At 40.1% G+C, this 19,459-nt stretch overlaps 1 protein-coding gene across 4 annotated transcripts in view; it reads left to right on the top strand.

The window, feature by feature from the left end:
• DPYD (dihydropyrimidine dehydrogenase) overlaps positions 1-19,459 on the top strand; it is a 558,093-nt gene that overhangs the window by 359,610 nt on the left and 179,024 nt on the right. For all 4 annotated transcript variants that reach the window (XM_043553083.1, XM_037907332.2, XM_043553085.1 and 1 more), the window contains one exon: positions 16,975-17,139. In XM_043553083.1, the coding sequence (XP_043409018.1) occupies positions 16,975-17,139 (165 nt within the window). The remainder of the gene's footprint in view (positions 1-16,974; positions 17,140-19,459) is intronic.

A 19,459-nucleotide genomic window follows, 5' to 3' on the forward strand; every position in this document is an offset into this window, starting at 1 on the left:
AAGGTGATAGTGTAGGGTTTAGGGCATAGGAGGGGGCACAGGTTGGGAGTGAAGGGGGTGTAGGGATTAGGGGTGCAGGAGCAGGCGGGGCGAAGGGGGCACGGTGCAGGGATTAAAGGGGAAGGGAGGATGGGGAGCCTGGGGAGCACATGGATGCCAGGGGCAATGGGGGAGTGCCACGCTCACAGGGGTCGGGGCACCAAAATGCAAGTTCAGCCAGGTTGCCATTTTCCATAAGGCCGGCCCTGCTTGCCTGTGTGAGTTTTGTTTATCCGTATTAAGTGATTTGCAACAACTGTTGCACAAGCCAGTTGTACACACCTCATTGTTATTCTGTGATAAGTAAATGTTGCCTCATATTTTAGCTGCCACAAACCACAGCGCTGTTTTGCAATTAATGCTTAGCATTCTGGTCAGATCTGTATCCCATGGTGTGTTTTCTCAGCTGCGGATCTGTATGAATTCTGGGATTTTGCATGCTGTGCATTGTGGGAGTCTGATGGGAATGTGATGGAATTGTGGGATTTGGGGACAAACTAATAATTCCCATGGTTCCTCTTCATCCTATCATCCTTCTCGTGACTGCAAGTGAGCGCTGTTTTCAAAGCAAGTGCTATCAGGCAGGCAGCATGAAGTAGTTTGGCTAATGCTGCGATCCCCATGGTGGTGAATATAAACGTGCAGGATGCCTCAAATGTGTCTGGGCTAAGTGGGGTACAGAACAAGGGCTCTAAGCACACCATATAAAGAAATGGCTGACACTGAGCAGGCCCACTGCATAGATCCTTTCCTAGAACAGCTCCATTCAGCGCTTTTGGTTTCTGACAACTAGCAGTGACTTGTGGGACAGGAGAGTGCTGGAGACCTGTGATGACCCGCAATGGCACCAGAACTTTAGAATGCCCAAAGTCTGGTTCTCTTCGACCCACATTATTCACACTGTATTTTTCCAGTCAGCAGGAATATCTATTAGGATCTATCCAGGAGAATGCTCCCATGATGGCTGTGTCGTTGTTGGGTGGTCAGGTCCATTCAGTCTCAATGAGTTGTGATCACTGGTCTGATGACAGTCTCCCCACTGTAGGGGCAGGGGTTGAAACTGACAGACCCCATTGACCAGGACAAGCAGCTGAACAATTGACAGATGGGCATGGGTGTGAATGCAGGCCGCAAGTTTATTCAAGATACTAGCCTCTGTTTGCCAGAAGCTGGGAATGAGCGACAGGGGATGGATCACCTGATGATTACCTGTTCTGTTCATTCCCTCTGGGGCACCTGGCACTGGCCACTGTTGGAAGACCTGATACTGGGCTAGATGGACCTTTGGTCTGACCCAGTAGGGCCATTCTTATGTTCTGACTTTGGGAAGGGGCATTACATTGGACACCAGCCACAAGTTTCAACAAATCAGAAATCATAACAGCATGATATAAACCTCAAATTCTATTGCTTCTAACCCAGTTCTGCTATTGAAAGGCTGTGGGAAGGGTGAAAAAACCCACCAGGCCCAAAAGGAAAAATTCCTTCCTAACCCCTAAAAACAGGCCATCAGTCAGACCTGCATCATCCCAAGTGGCACAGCTCCTAATCTACAGCTATGAGGGGAGGGAAGGCAGCATTTACAAAGCCAGGGCTTAGCTCAGATAGGCAAGGGGGGACACATAGTAGCCAGTCAGCTGTCCCCATCCCCCTTTTGCCAGCCAATGGCAAAGCAGAGAACTGAAGGGGGCTGAGAGCTAGCCTCCCACCCTGCCACATATGTGTTTGGGCATCTCTCATTCCTTGCTGTCCAGTTGAAAGTCTTCCCAGCTAAAGGCAATAAGAAGGTATTTTAGAATTCAAGCAGAGAAATCATATTTTGGGTTACAGCTCAAAATATGCAATTAATATCAATACTTATGGTCCTCTTTCATCACATTCTACCACCACACTAAAGACTAACACTGCAACCTCTTTCTGTGTGTCAAGATAGTAGAATCCAATCTCATATTGATGTCCCCGTTTGAGCATCTGCTCAAGGTTATTATCATGAAATATTCACTTTCATTCTATTGCTTATCCATATTTAAGTAATGAGTTACAGGTATGTTTTTTTTTAGAAAGCTAATCAAGTACTTCAATACAAGCTACACAAATAGATTTTTAGGTATAATACCAAAGCCACAACTTGTAATTGATTAAGTCTGAGTTGTTACTTAGTTTCAAGACATTAAAAAATAGTACAACAGTCACTGTTTGTTTTATTGTAGCATTTAGATTTATTGTAGACACAAGCTTGTTAATTTGCTGATGACTGATTTTCAGAGTTCTGTATTTTCTGTGGCTGACAGTGTCAGTAAGAACAATTAGCTGGCTATCTTTGATTTTCAGTGAAATTGAATACTGCATTTCAGTAGCTGCCAAAAATATTAAAGCAATTAACTTTTCAGCTTTTTGTTAAGTAATGATTTTTGGATAATTGTTAATAATGGTTATGATAATAAGTTAAGAAATCATCTTAAGAAGTCAGAGCAATTTATATTTCAATAAATTTCCAAAAGGTAAAAGTAAAATAAATCCCTACACTTATATCCTGCTTTGTTTGATGCACATCAAGGCTATATATCTCACAGGCTTGGGTTTTTTTCTTTTTGTGTGTCTGATTTTTCTTCTCTGGTATTGTTTCTGGGTCATCTTTTACAGACAACAGGGGAAGTAACTGGGGAGATGCAAGCACTGCCCAGAGCATGATCAGATGACATCTCCCACTGATAGTTACATTCAATATTTGTGGAATCTCAGGAGTACCAAGACTTCTCTGGAAACAAGATCTGCCAGAAAATGTTGCCTCAAGCAATCAGCTCAAAGTGAAAATACACCAGGCTAGTCTACACTAAAGCAGCTCATAAGTCCTGTTCAGAGTCAGCATGGGGAATCTGGAGGTTGAAGTCTTCAAAAGTTTCAGAAATGAGCGATGTTCCCCCTACCCAGTCAAAACTGCATTGTTCATTATCCACTTCAGCACAAATCTCACTTAGCAGACCCAAGCAGCAGTTGGACATCTTTGAAGCAATCTGCTAGTTCATTTTTCAGAGCTCGGGAACGAAGCGGAAGCTGCTGTACTGTTGAGGTCTCAACGGAAATCTCTCTGAGGCTAAACTCTAAATCAGAGACTTTCCCTTTACAAACAACTGATGAAGGCAAGCAGAAGTGCTCAAGTAGCTCTAATCTCTGATCACTTTGAAACAGAATCCTGAAATTATTTGCTCACCCATGCTTCTCAGGTGTGTTCCTATATTAGATGTCTAGGTTCAGAGCAAATCTTGAAAAATTATTGAATCCAATCCATTCATTCAACTGTTGTCCATGTAAAACTGTGTCCGTGCTGACATGATGTGTGCCATGTATATCAATAGGTTAGAGCGTGCTACCACAACTGAGATCACTTGAAGCCCCATGCACCTTGGATTTATTGTACAGGTTAGAGCCATGGCATAAATAGGTATGGCACTGCTGATCATATCCTTAGTCATCTTTCTCAGCACTGGCTATTGTTGCGGTTCAAATACAAGACAGGACAAGCTTTAAGCAAGCAAGCAGGCTGGTCTGCTGACGGGCTGGTCTGCCTGTCAGCTTTTCCACCCTCTCCTTTATTTCTCTCTCTCTCCCCCCGCGCATTACATACTCCAACAGATAAAAGGAATACACTGGCTTTGTATAATATTCTTATTTACCAATTTCTATCTACCGCATTCCTTTCTCTCGGGCCTTGAGCCCAGTCCTGGGAGGCTTCCCACAGTTCATGTCATCTGGGCGAGATTCCAAGGTTCATGCCCTTGAGAGGAGCCGTGTGTGCACTGCTCCTACACAACACTCCGGGTGTGCCCTGAATGTTGCCAAGTGCATGAACCTTGCATGAATGCTATAGGCTATCTTGTCACTTTGGTTGCATAGATCCATTATTTTACCCTCGTGATTAAGGAGCCATTTAGGAGATTTAAATATGTTCTAAATGTCTCTCGTTTTTTCCGATAAGGTGTTGAGAGAGATCTTATTCCACTTTGCATTAAATAAGACCCTATCAAACAGTGGAATTTCCATCTTGTAGGAAATTCCTGTATTTTGCATTTGTTTTTGGCATGAGTCAGGACCCAAAAAAAGGCAAGATATTGAAATATTTTGAGGAAATAAAGTTTCCAAAAAATGGAAATAGGAAATGTTGAAGTGAAATGTTTATTCATTTCAGAATCTAAATGTTTCATTTCAGTTTGTTGACCCAAAGATAAACAAAATGTTTTGAGTTAGGTCAGTGTTCATTTGCATCTACCTGAACCGCCACAGTGCCTCATGGGAGTTGGGGACATGATACACCTAAACTACATTCACTCCTGTGGGCCAGGTTCCCTGGCCAAACTGTATTTCCCATGATGTGCCATAGTGCCCTCATGAGTCCTGTTACTGTGATATATCCTGGGAGATGAAGAATCCAGGCTATAGGGGAGAATGGGGCATTACAGCAGCTTAGTGAGATTATCATTCAACCAACCAGAAACAAAGTAAAAAATAAAAAACATTGAAAATTTAATTTGAAAAAAACATCAAAATTTAAATTTTGCGAAAATCACATTTTCCATTAAAAACATTTTGACAGACAATTCCCAACCAGCTCTATATTGAATGTTTATCTTGTATGTCATATTATATGCCAGTTGCTCTTCAATGATAGTACAGTACTATTTTTTATTTCATTGATCAATTGGAGATATCACTGGACCATTTATGGACACCATTCCAAAGATACTAGTCTCCAAGTATGGGAATCCATCATAACAGGACTTACATTTGGAGTAAAGAATCAGTCTTTAAGCTTTGTTTATAAAATGCATAACAATAGATTGTCAATTAACCACACACTTTCCTTGTAGAGTTTGAGATGTTTTATTGTGTTTTTTTGTTTGTTCTTCTTTCTTTTTACTAAAAAAAAATGATTATTTGAAACAATTACTGACTACTATATCTCATCAGTGGTTTAACCAACTGATTGATGGTCATGTGGTTTATCAACTCAGAACTTTAAGCTATAGGAGTTCTGTCTATAATGCAATGCAGGACCAGAACAAAAGTGGGTGCCATAATATACTTTATTACCTTTTAAGTTTAAGAATTCTAGGTCTGTTCCTCTTTTCTTCCATGGGTGCAGTTTAATAGCAAAAGTTTCATCATATATTATACCATGTAAAGTTCTGTCACAGATTTTATAAAATATGTGGCTATATAGAAAATAGACAATACGTTTTTCAAATATCCTTTTTCCCCCCTTTTTCCTCTTTCTTTCTCCCCTCCCCTCATCCCGCCATCAGAAGAAACTGATATAAAGCAGTTTAGAGTTCGGAATTGCTTTGAAAGAATCTATTGTTCTAAGACTAATTTTAACCTTGTGATGGATTGCTTTTTTTATTCTGTTGAATGTGATATCTAGTAATTGTTTGTCAAGGCTAAGTGCTGTAGGACATAATACGTTTTAAAACTGATATTAAGTAATTACATTACAAACATCTTTACATCCTAATGTCTAGAAGAATATAACTGAATAAGCATATCAGACATAGGAGAAACAAAATATGGTAAATTTGTCTTTTAGTTTTTAAATTTTGCTACTATTTAACTTACATATTTTAGTTTTTCTTTAGTTTTTGCCCTACATCTGTTCAAGAGAATGTAATTTTGTGTGACAATGAAAAAGAATCCTCCAGGTTCAGTGTAACTTTTTCTTTTAAGTATATCACTTAGCTAGAAACTAAAAAAAAAAAAAAAAAAAATGCACACACATTTTTCTCTTTCTAGATTTATCTTACTTTTATTGTTGATTTTAAAAAAAATCCTCCCAATGTACAGCCATTATAGACTTTTAGGTAATCAGATTGTACAGTTCCTCCTCTAATTAATGGGTGTAAGTTTCACAAGAGTCTTGTTCAGTTTTGGTTTTATTGTTTATTTTTTAGCAAAGGCACCAGAGTATTTTCTTTTACAAATCAAGGAAGCCAAGGATATGATTTTTCTGAGGTTTGTATGATTTTATTTTATTTTGAACTTTCTTTCTACAGAACACACATTCTTCACCGCACATTTTAAAGAAGTTTGTTTTCTTGTTTACCAAGTCCCTAATGGCCAGCAGTGATTCAGTTTTTTTCAATCTCCTTTCTTTACCAGCTTTGATTTTTTTTCTACATTGACACACCTCTGCATTGTGCTAGGCGGTGTAATAACACAAAGGTTCTGCCCTGAAGAACATGAGGTTATGAAGAACCAAGAAAAAATACAAAACATAACAAAATGTTTAATGTCGGTAGTCCACTCTATCAGCTTCTATTACATGTCCCCCTGTAGTGGCTGGCCTCGATAAGAGCCTAGTGCTGCAACCTGCTGAAGGATTACTCTTTTAGTGGACGTTCTGAGTTCAAGCATCTGTAATAGCCTGTGGCGAGGAGTTGTTACATTTGCCTACAAATTTGTTTGGGTTACGAAATACAATTTAAATACCTCCTTGGTTAAACATTATTTTATTTAAAGACACATTAATGGCACCCACCACTTCAATGCCTGGCAGCAGCTGATTTTTTTTTTTTTTAAAACAATTACAGTTTCACTTATGGTCATGTCACATACTAGTTAGTAGCATATAAGTTCATTTAATAGATCTCTTTTTATTCAAGGTGGTGACCTCCCCATGGGGAATCTTTTTTTAACATACAAAATAAAAAATAATACAAACCAAGCAGAAGTCAGTGGAATTATGTGATTCTCTTGTATCCTCACCAGGAGATACAAATTGTAGATAGCCACTGGATCCAGCACTTCCCTGTTCAAACTCTCTGCCCAGTGCCAAGGAATGTGTTTGGAACTGTAGTCCCAGAGCTGCTAAGAATTGTAGGCTACCATAGCAAGGCATGCTGGGAAAGGGAGCGAAGGTATATAAATAACTTTCTTCTCTCATAACAATAAGATATTAGGAAGGAGCACAAGTTGTTGGCATTCTGTCCATTTAGGGCCTTGGAAGGAGTCTGGAGAGAGCTAGATAACTAGAGAAGGAATCCCTGGAAAGGGAAGTTGAAATCTATTATGAATCATAGAAATCTAGGTCTGGAAGGGACCTTGATAAGTTATCTAGTCCATCCCTGCATGCTGAGGCAGGACCAATTGTACCTAGACCATCCCTGATAGGTGTTTGTCTAATCTTTTCTTAAAAGCCAGTAATGACTGGGATTCCACAACCTCCCTTGGTAACCTGTTTCAGTACTAAACTATACTTACAGTTAGAACATTTTCCCTGATATCTAACCTAAAACTCTTTGCTGCAGATTAAGCCCATTGCTTTTTACCCTACCTTCCCTTGTCATGGAGAACAATTGATCACCATCCTCTTTATAAAAGCCTTTAATATATTTGAAGATTATCAGGTTCCCCTCAGTCTTCTTTTCTGGAAACCTAACAATCACATTTTTTAACCTTTCCTCAGAGATCAGGTTTTCTAAACCTTTTATCATTTTGCTGCTGTCTTGTGGATTCTGCAATTTGGCCAAACTGCATTGACTTCATCCCAAGTCAGTGGCATTTGAATGGGGATGAAATTGTCCCAGGAGCATGTCTAATATGAGTACAGTTCAAAACACTTTTCCCATACTCTAATCTCACATGATTCTCTAAATGATTTTGACCTTGTGCTATCTTAATCATAAGTTGCCAGTTGTGATTTCCTCTTGTCTAAAAATTACAATAGACATTGAAGTGGTATTCTAAGCAAGTAATAATGATAGGAGCTTTTTTGGGAATGAAGCTAGGGGTCTCAGGGCAGGGGGTCGGGGTGAAAGAGGGGTTTGGGGGGCAGGTCCAGTCCTGTGTGCACTGAGGACAGGGCAGGCTCCCTGCCTGCCTGCCTGCCCTGCCCCCGCGCCACTCCGGGAAGCGGCCTGGACCTGGGGGAGGGGGGCGGGCACAGGGGTCTGTGTGTTGCCCTGGCTGCTCCTCCAGGTACCTCCACCGAAGCTCCCATTGGCTGGGCAGACCCCTGTGCTCCCCCTCCCCCAGGTCCCGGCCTCTTCCCGGAGCTGCGTGGGGGCAGGGTAGGCAGGCTGGGAGGGAGCCTGCCCTGCCCCCGGTGCGCGCCGGGCTGGACCTGCCCCCCGAACCTCTCCTGCAGCTGAACCCCCTGCCACATGTTTGAGATCCCTGCTCTAAGGTGCCACAAGTACTCCTGTTCTTTTTGAGCAAATTAAGTCTATTTTGAAAACACATATCAAGCAGATGTCTAGAGACACTTTATTTTTGTGTGTTTATTTGTATGTATATATTATCGTAGCACCAAGGATCCCTAGTCATGGACCAGGACCCCATGGTGCTAGGCACTGTACAAACACAGAACAACCAAAAAAGACCTTCCCCGTGCCCAAAAATTTGTAGTCTAAGACAAGAGACAACAGATATACACAGGTGGGGGACTACAAGGAAAGAATGAGTCAATATTGCTTGTCATGATGGTCTGTGGACTAAGCACTCCAGCAGTTTAACTCTTAAGTTTTGTGTAAGCAAAGAATAGTTTTTTAGAAGGATTTTGAAGGTGGATCATGAGGTAGCCTTGCAGATGGGAGCACCTTAGTTTTTTTGGGAGCACCTCCTATCATGAGGGGCAGCATGGGAGAAAGCACAGAAGTGCTTGTTTGAAAATCTAACAAGTGGGCGATGGAGGCTGGCATCAAAATATTGTTTCATTGTGCACGTACTTGATTCTACTTCAAGTGAAGTGTGACTGTTAGAGTTGTTTTGGGCTTTTTATCATTCAGCTATAACAAGGATCACTTTGGCACTCCCAATCCATATAAAATGGTTGAGGGGTCACTGTTTATATGATCATTCACTTTTAGAAGTGAATGAGTTTCAAGTTCTCCAAGTATTTGACAAAAATATCTGCGTTCCAAACTTCCTTGCCCTGTAACTGAAAGTCTGAAAAATACTATTTTTTTTAATAATGGAAAAAATGCATAGTTGTAATAATGGCAAAAATATAGGGTCATTGCAAGTAAGGCTGGTTTTATAATTTTAAAAAAACTGCCCAATGCTACTGGAAAGATCAAGACCCTCCTGCTTTAAGCAAATGAAATGCTTTTCCCATAGAATTTGTTTTCCCATGGACTTTATAAAATCTGGGGAAGAGGAATTCAGGATAATTTGCCTAAATTCATGTAGATTTTCTGAGACCTTACTCCTCATATTTTAATAATAAGGGTGGTACTGTATTCAGTGTAATATTCTGGGAATAGAAAATCTGTTCTTTTATACCACAATTAATTGTCTGTACTAACTTTGCCTACAAGTACATTGTACTTAGATAGTTTTACATACAGTAGCTTAATAAGATATTTATGTAGATTTATCCTCCTGTTCACAATGAAGCCATTGTGGCTCTCTTAGTTCCTGCATTGACATTTAGTAAGTAGGAACCACAGTAATGTTCTGAAACCTATCCACTTAGTGAACATAAAACCATAGCTCCCTGGATGAAAGAAAGGTCAAATAAATTAACTTTTTAAAAGGTAGTAATATGATCATTTGGTTAAATCTTTTCTCTTACCAATGAAAAGAAACTGGCAAAGATCACATAGTTCACTAAACATAATTTGGTTGGTTTCATGTTCTAAACTTGAGAAAAGCTTAGTTCTGAGCACTTAAATACTTCCTTTGGCTTGGGGGCCTAATGCTGCAATGTACTGAATTCCTTCAACATCCCTTGTAACCAGTGAGAGCTTTGAGTTCTCAGCACCTTTCAAAAGCAACCCAGAGTTTGAGAAAAGAATATATTATAGCACTTTTTATAATGTGATTCAATTTCTTTAGCAAAACCAAAATTCTTATCCAACACCTGTGAACATTTGTAATGCAAAACATCTGTTTTTCAGTGACAAATACATGCATAACAAACTGAAGTTAATTTATTTGTAAAAGGGTACAGTGAATTCTTACCTTTTTATTTCCAGATCCTGGATATATTTGTTTATTGTTGGTTCCCTTAAGCTTTTTTAAAAATTCTTTTAGCTGTTTTTAAAACTCTTTAGCTAAGATATTTCTTTTACAAAATAGTGCCTAAAAGCAAAGTGTGTCAAGGTCAGTACCTTCAGCAAATTAATACAAAGGTATCAGAGGTCTGATTTAAACTTGCCAAATAAGCAAAATTCATGTAGAAGGTTTCTTTTCTAATATGTTTGCACAATATAATTACATGCACTGAAGAGGCATGACATTAGGCTATGTACCTTTTGTGGGGGTCCCCTGTATTCTGCAGCTACAGAAATCACTCCAACTAGCCTCTTGCCACAAAATTTTGCTCCAGCTTTGATTTAAAAAAAGTTTCTAGGACACATTGTTGTGAAGATAAAACTGTGAACTCTGTAGATGAAGTGTTGTCTTCCTGAGTCCACATAAAGCCTAAAACAACAACTACATAATGCAGTTATACCTTGATAATGCAAAAATCTAGTGCAATCATTAACTGAAAATGGGGAACAGTGTAGAATAAGTTATTCATATAATAAAATAAGACATGGGCTGATATACTGGTTGTATACTTTGTTATTTAATTTGTTGAAAACTTCCAGGTTTTTTTGTTTCATGAATTTGTCTCAGAATTCATGGACAGCTACATCAGAGTACTTCAGAATTCAGGAAGCTAGGTGGAAAATATTTGCTCCAGTGTGGCTGGAGCATGGTCTGGAGCACATGGACCTAGGTCAAGGCACTGGAATCAGCTCCATTTACTGTTCCCATTAAAAAATAAAAATTAATAGGTACAAATAGGAAACCCCAAATCTAGCATGGTGTCAAGTTCCCAGCATGCACCTTGTGCTCACAAGCAGAAAGAGGGTGGGGAAAGATGTTAAGCAATGGTGGTGTTTTCATCTATGAAACACTGCTTTCTTTACCAATATGATGAATTTCATTTGAGGAGATGTGGGGTCTGTTTGGTGTCCTTTCTGAGAGGTAAAGAGTCCTCCTCCCCCCCCCCCCCTCTTTGTGTAGCCTTGGTGGTTCAGTGGCTGAGAAATTGCTGCCACACAGGCTGATCGCATTTGCAGCCAGTCCCTTCTCTGTCTTTCTCTTGGTTTGTTGTAGCTCCTGCATAATGTGTATCTTGTTGGAATCCACTGAGGAAGATAGTTTTTTCTAAACCTGAAATCTGTAGCGGTTTGAAAGACTTCCACTGGAAACAAACAAATGTCCTGTGAGCCATTGTATTTATTTGCCTTTGTCGCTTTCATTTCCCAGCTATAGTTTTTTCCATGGCTTTGTCTTTAATTACGCTTGGGACAAAAACAAGCATTGAATTGTCTGGGTGGCTCTTCATTAAGAGTCTTCTGTCCTTGCTTTTTAAGGGATATGAAGGTTTCATGCTGTTTAAGTGTAGTTTGGCTGGTTATTATTTCCATAGCATGTGGAGATAAGAGGAACTGGTGTCACCTTGGGTAATGTTTTTGTGGTTTTTGGGATGAGTATTCAGCACCTTTCCAACTCCCCACTTCCCCACAGACGTCTAAAATTACAGCTGCATCCAAGGACCAGGGAAACTCCATTCATCTAGGTTACCCATTTATCACAACGAGCCTTTTTAGAATCAGGATCAGGGCACAACGTGCCACATTTCAAGCTTCTCTGTTTAGATTCCATTTTCATGTACTTCTTTAAATACAGTAGCAGCAAAAAGAGATTTACATGGTGATAAAATTCTCTCCTTGAAGATTAAGAGATGAGCGGGAATCACAGGTTGTGGTATTTGCCCACCCCATACTTATAACAAGAAGAAAACCATAGGTTGAAACAAAGTGGCAAAAAAAATATCCTGTAACACTTTCTTGGGGATGAAGCAGTGAGGATACCTGAGCTATCCTGAACTGAACTCCTAGTTTTGGAAGAGACTGTTTAAAAATCTTAGATAACATGATTTTCCATGTAATTAGGGCCTTAGCAAATGTCGGTGAGAAGCTGTGCTGTTGTTAGAAACACATTTCTGTCATTGAAAAAGAGAACAGGTTGGCTGAAACACAGCTCTGAACCAGTAATCTCTAGATCGTCTGTCTAATGGATGCCCTATTGTGCTTTTGTAGTTGTGATGAGAGATTGGGAGGAGGAAGGTGATGGCAAAGGAGGTTCTGGATAGATACTCTATGCTAATTCTACTGGGAAAGATTTTGTTTTCTTTTGCTTGTTTGATTTTATTTTACATACCATTCTCGCAACTCTGTCTATTGGTGAAATGAAAAGGATCCTGGAAGAAAGAGAGAACAAAAATATTCAGAGTAAGGTGGTAGACTGCAGGAGCTGTTATCATGGCCTAAGGCTGTGTGGATATGTCTACACTGCAGTAAAAAACCTGCAGCACTGAGCCTCAGAGCCCGGGCTCCACCCTGAGCCTCAGTGGCTACACTGCAGTTTCATAGTCCTGCAGCTTGAGCCCCGCAAGGTCAAGCCATCTGACCCAGTCCAGCCACGGCCATACCGTGGGTCTTTTATTGCAGTATACAAATACCCTATGAGGTTACTGACTAGCACCTTTTGCTTGCTGGGCGGGCACCTTTTTGTTTCTGGATGATGTGAAACACAGGCTTGGTGTGGACACAACGGTGAAACGAGGTCAGACACATGAATGTATTTTAAGCAGCAAGCCACAACTTTTATTAAATGTAAACACGGGAGGGGTGTCACCTGACCAGCACCCATACCCTCCTATACCAGGTATTTAATTGGTTCCAGTGCAGGAGTTACAGGGCTCCTACCATATAATCCATAACTTGGAGTAGACTCTCCTCAGCCTACCCCAGATTCAGCTCAACCTACCTCCACACCCCATCTTCCTCAAGGGGGACAGAGGTTGCAGAAGGGTCATGACATCAGCCTGCGAGGGCTCTCCCTACCTCATGAGCCCAAAACCCATCAGCAATATCCCAAGTCTTTTACTACTTGGAACCATTCATTTTATCCTTTTAATTGCACTGGAAACTGCCCACCAGTTGCAACAAATTAACGACTCAACCAAGTATCTCAGTTGAATACCAAGCACATTCCTGCCTAATCTACTGTGACTTCAAGGTGCTGCAAGGCAGGCAAAAAACTCCCCAATCCTCCACACTCCTGCCTACCCCCAGCTGGCCAATGGCTGCCAGAGACTCCAAAGGGGAGGGAGGAGCTATCCTATGTCCCTCAGCAAATGTCTCATACCCTTGCCACTAGGGCTGTCCCCTTTTTATCACTGGCCCCTACTGTTATGAATAGCATCCTGGGCTGAGGTCAAAGCATAGGCATTTGTGAAGTAATTTAATAGGAAGACAATGGGAATTATTTACTAATGCTCAAGAGATGGGGGACAGGAGAGGAAAATGCATGCCTGCTCTAAACTATCATGATATCTGCGTTAACCACAATATTTGCAATCCTGTTTTTCTCTCAGTCATGTTCAGAGGATTCACTGGACAATTTTTAGTGAAAGTGAAGCTGAGGTGTTGAGTGAAATATATGTTTGCAATATAAGAGAATATTATAATAGTAGGTAGACTGAATGGGTTTTGTTCTGAGATTACAGAATGTTTATGGGAATGGTAGTAGATTAACTAATGCAAATTACATGGTATGATTTCTGTACATGTGAATGTACATATTTACCCAAGATATTTCAGTGTACACAGAGAGAAAGAAAAAGAGAAAATGATTCAAATGTGAAAACAAATGAAAATTACCAGACATTTACATACAATGTGAAGAAAAGTCCTTTTATCCTCTGCAACTCTAGCATTTGGCAGATTCAGGAATAAATAATCTTTTGTGGCAAGGGTATGCCTTATCAAACATATGCAGATAAGCGCAAATTAATGCTAATTAAGGTTTCCTGTCTATCTAGTTGGAAAAATGTCCAAATGTTATGAAATCCAGTTAGTATGCCTATTACCCTAATTGTTTTATAGGGGATGGTTCTTAATTAAAATATGTAAATTGACCTTAATTGCTATATACTAATGGGGGTTCATGTTATCTCACTAAAAGTGACAAGATGGTGAGGAGGGGTACTTAAACAAATAATTCTGATAAATCTGTAACCAACTGACCTTTATTCAAAATTAGTTTTAATTAGAAATTGGCAAAAGAAGCATTTTTCCATCTATGTTTCTCTTTAATTTTAAATAATGTCAGAATATTACAGATCTTTAATATAGATATAAGGCATTTGTGAATTGTAGCTTAATTATTCCTAACAAACAAGTTAATTTTGTATTTGTTTACCGTCTGTTATGAAATGATGTGATGATCTTATATTAATCTGAGGGGGAAATGATGTTTTACAACACTGGATTTGAATTTTTAGCTACTGTTTATGTATGTATGTATGTATTTATCTGTCTTTCTTGCCCCATCATTATGATGCTGAAGTCTGATGTACTGGTACTGCTAATACCCAGGGCCTTTTCTTTTGATGGCTGGAGCTTCAATGCTGCTCTTACATTCCTGGACCACTTTTTCTCATACAGATCCCCACTTTGACTTCAGTGTAGCATAAAACTCAGGGTTTGCCTTTACTGGGATGCAGAACTGTGCCTTGGTATATGCAGTTGAAGGATTGGGACCTACATGAAAGGTTTTTTGTACAATCATACATATATTCTACTTTAAAACAAAAATCTATTGTTTAAATGATACTTTGTATGTGGTTTTTCTTATGCGGCTTAAAAGGCTTGTAGTGGTATGTTTACACTTAAAGAGCAAAATATGTACTTCCAGTCTAAACTGAGGAAAAACAAAGGAGAACATAAAGAAAGTTGTCATGAGAGAGAGCACTCTGTGTTGTGTGCATATCCTCTTTCACAGGCTGCAGTAACTCTGAGAACAAGATGGCTGCTAAACTTGCGACACAGAAATTTAAAGATGTAGGACATAGAAAACAAAAGGCATTACAGTCTCATATCTGCATATACCACAATGAACTGGCATAAATATAATGAACATACATTTTCAACAAAATTCATTGGCTCACAAAAGACCTGTGTAGACCCCTCTGCATACCAAGATGGCTGCACCCCCTGCATGCTGCAGAGAGGACATAGCTGGGATACTGAGGGGCTCTTGTGAGCAGTATAGGGATAAGGCCCTTGGATCCATAATTATAGAGTTACAATAACCCACTACACCTAGACAAGGGGGGCAGAAAGTCACCAGTCACTATAGCAGTCTGTATGCTAGAATAGTGTTTACAAGTTGCACCTGTGTTTGGGGAATGGATTCCATTCCTACTCCCCATAATAGTTTAGTCAGTTTCATCCTTAAGACCAGATGCAATTTTGTGCATGTGAGTAACTCACAGATAACAGGGGCAGCCAGCTAATACAGAGGAAACAGTGAAACTGACTATGAATAAAGAACAGGAGTACTTGTGGCACCTTAGTCTCTAAGTACTCCTGTTCTTTTTGCGGATACAGACTAACACGGCTGCTACTCTGAAACCTGACTATGAATAACCCACTGATGAATTTCAGAGCGGTAGCCATGTTAGTCTGTCTGAGCAAAAAGAAAAAGGAGTACTTGTGGCACCTTAGAGACTAACACATTTAAAGACCACTTCATCAGATGCATGCAGTAGAAAATAAAGTAGGAAGATATATATATATACAGAGAACATGAAAAAATGGGGGTTGCCATACCAACTCTAACGAGAGTAATCAATTAAAGTGGGCTATTATCAGCAGGAGAAAAAAAACTTTTGTAGGGATAATCAGGATGGCCCATTTCAAACAGTTGACAAGAAGGTGTGAGTAACAGGAGGGGGAAAATTAACATGGGGAAATTGTTTTTAGTTTGTGTAATGACTCATCCACTTCCAGTCTTTATTCAAGCCTAATTTAATGGTGTCCAGTTTGCAAATTAATTCCAGTTCTGCAGTTTCTTGTTGAAGTCTGTTTTTGAATTTTTTTTGTTGAATAGTTGCGACTTTTAGGTCTGTAATTGAGTGTCCAGGGAGGTTGAAGTGTTCTCCGACTGGTTTTTGAATAATTCTTGATGTCTGATTTGTGTCCATTTATTCTTTTGAGTAGAGACTGTCTGGTTTGGCCAATGTACATGGCAGAGGGGCGTTGCTGGCACATGATGGCATATATCACATTGGTAGATGTGCAGGTGAACGAGCCTCTGATAGTGTGGCTGATGTGATTAAGTCCTATGGTGGTGTCCCTTGAAGAGATATGTGGACAGAGTTGGCAATAGGCTGTGTTGCAAGGATAGGTTCCTGGGTTAGTGTTTTTGTTGTGTGGTGTGTAATTGCTGGTGAGTAACACTGATGAATGCGTGTTACTGGTCCTCCTCTCTGCCAGTTCGGAGAGGATAAATTGTTACAGCCCCAAGCTACAGAGCCTTGGCCTTTAGCTCAGGCAGCTCATGCTTTTAGCTCTGGAGATCCCCGGTTCAGTCCCCAGTGTGTCAGCCAAGATAATAGCCATCATGTAAGTGCGGGCTCATCTTGGATTTATGTGACAGCCGCCATCTTGACTGACATACCAGGGACTGAATCAGGGACTTCCACAGCTAAAAGCAAGAGCTGCTACAGCTTGAGTTAAAGAGCCAAAGCTCTGTAACTGGGATCTGTAACAACTCATACCTTCTGTGATCAACATGGGCAGGAGCGGACTTGCAACTCACCAGTAGATTACATATGCACAGAGTGCTGTGGAATGCACAAAGCAATCAAACTGCGGGGGGACGACGACATTTTTTTTACTTAGTCTCTAATCTTAGGTGTTACTTGCAACAAAAGTTCATATAACATTTTGGATGGAGTTGTGTGTTTTAAATGGATGGTTTCCCTTTCATTAATACGTTGTCTTATATACACCATTTATAGACGCTATGGGAATGTGTTTTTTGGTTTTATTACTTTGTAAATCAATCTGAAAGTTTTTTACTATGTTTTAACAGGACATTGTAACCAATGTTTCTCCAAGAATTATACGTGGAATTACATCAGGCCCCATGTATGGCCCAGGTCAAGGCTCTTTCCTAAATATCGAGCTTATCAGCGAGAAAACTGCAGAATATTGGTGTAAAAGTGTCACTGAACTGAAGGCTGACTTTCCCAACCAAGTGAGTACAACTCAAACATAAGAATGCTGTATGTATATTGAAAGCATTCAGTTCATAGATTCATAAATATGGATGTATGTAATATATTTTATTAAAGAATCTGCCAATCGCTTTGCTGTTGTAAGAACAGACTACCAAAAAAATAAACACCCACTTAAGAACTCATCAGAACAATCTCTACAATAGCAAGCTTGGTTAAAAGGATGCTACACAGACACCACACAAACAGATGAAAAAAGAGACGCATTAATACTTGTTTTGGTGGACTGATTTTGCACTCGTGTGGAAAGTCTCCCAGCTGAGTGATGGTGTTGGGTGTCTGTGCACCAAAGTGTCTCCAACATCTCAAAAAAAGACATACTGGCATTAGAAAAGGTTCAGAGAAGGGCAATTAAAATGAGTAGGGATTTGAAACGGGTCCCATATGAGGAGAGATTAAAGAGGCTAGGACTTTTCAGCTTGGAAAAGAGGAGACTAAGGGGGGATATGATAGAGGTATATAAAATCATGAGTGGTGTGGAGAAAGTGAATAAGGAAAAGTTATTTACTTGTTCCCATAATATAAGAACTTAGGGGCCACCAAATGAAATTAATGGGCAGCAGGTTTAAAACAAATAAAAGGAAGTTATTCTTCACACAGCGCACACTCAACCTGTGGAACTCCTTGCCTGAGGAGATTGTGAAGGCTAGGACTATAACAGGGTTTAAAAGAGAACTGGATAAATTCATGAAGGTTAAGTCCATTAATGGCTATTAGCCAGGATGGGCAAGAAATGGTGTCCCTAGCCTCTGTTTGTCAGATAGTGGAGATGGATGGCAGGAGAGAGATCACTTGATCATTACCTGTTAGGTTCACTCCCTCTGGGGCACCTGGCATTGGCCGCTGTCGGTAGACAGGATACTGGGCTGGATGGACCTTTGGTCTGAACTAGTATAGCCATTCTTTTGTTCTTATGTTCTGTTCAACATCAACCCTGCACAGAATGCCATTTTGGGGGCAGACAAGGATAGATTCAGTGGCCCCAATACCCCGTGCAGCTGGAATAGATGGGGTACAGCCACTATTCTAGCCCATTAGAATAGTATTTTTGAGGTGGCTGTGCATCAGCCAAGCACCCTTGTGCTAGGTTCAGAGTGGAAATCACTTCCCTGAGCAATCTGCCCCCAAACTTTACAGAGCCTGAAAACTCAAGATTGACGTAGCTGGAATGGATTTCTCCCTTCACAAGCATTTAGCTCAGTCTGGTTCTGCTCAGTTTTCTGAGTACTTCTAATACACATTAAGCATGGTTAGAGGCTTAAAACAATTAACAACACAGTGACTCCCATACTAACAGTACTTCATCTTATTTTCATTGTCATTCACTCATCACTTGGTACAAATCCTTACAAGTGTTCAGTCAAGTCAAGAATTAGTTTTAAGTATCAGTCGAGAGTAAGTAATCTGTGACATACTGACTATGGATTGTCAATAAATGAATATTGTGTAACCAGAGGTAAGGGAGTTGAGTTTGGGTTAAGAAAACTCCGTTCAACCAGACAGAACTACTCATCCCTGAGAATAACCAATCATCATGTTAGGCCAGATACATACTCAGAATGACCTGTGAAATGCCTAGACCCTTTAATCAAGACTGAGCAGATGATTTAGGTCCCATAAATGTAGGCCTGGTCTATGCACATATAATGTACCAGAATAACACTTCCTGTTAGGGGTGAGCTTTTTTTTTTAGCAAAATTTTAGCAAAATAGTTATATCAGTACAACCCCTAGTGGGTACACAGTTATACTACAAATAAGCTATACCACTAGAGCTTCCCAAGTAAACAAAATTTCCATTTTGCAAGGGCTTCAGAGACCTTTCAGAATTTTTCATGAAAGAGAGAGAGACCTCAGAATAGCCAATAGTCTGGTAGCTAAGGCACTCACTTGGGATGTGTGAGACTTAGGTTCCAGTCCTTGCTCAGATTCCAGCAGAGCAGGGACTTCAAACTGGGTATCCCATATCCTAGGTGAGCGCCCAACCACAGTGCTATAGAGTCAGTCAGTCTTCCTCTGGCCTAGTGAATATTTTATTATTTATGGATACTAGAACAGTTCCAACAGGGGCAGAGAGAAACCACGAAAGAAAGATTGACTCTGTAGTGTTTAGGGCACTCCCCTGGCATGTCAGAGACTCAGGTTCAAGGCCCTGCTCTGCCTGGTTCAGAGCAGGAACACATTTAACTTATGAGAGGAACTTCAGAATTTTAGGTAATGGCATTCAATGCATTGGAACCATTTTTAGGATACACTTTCTTTTCTCTTGTATATCCATCTC

This window comes from Chelonia mydas, chromosome 8 (assembly GCF_015237465.2).
Source record: "Chelonia mydas isolate rCheMyd1 chromosome 8, rCheMyd1.pri.v2, whole genome shotgun sequence".
Classification (NCBI taxonomy): Eukaryota; Metazoa; Chordata; order Testudines; family Cheloniidae; genus Chelonia; species Chelonia mydas.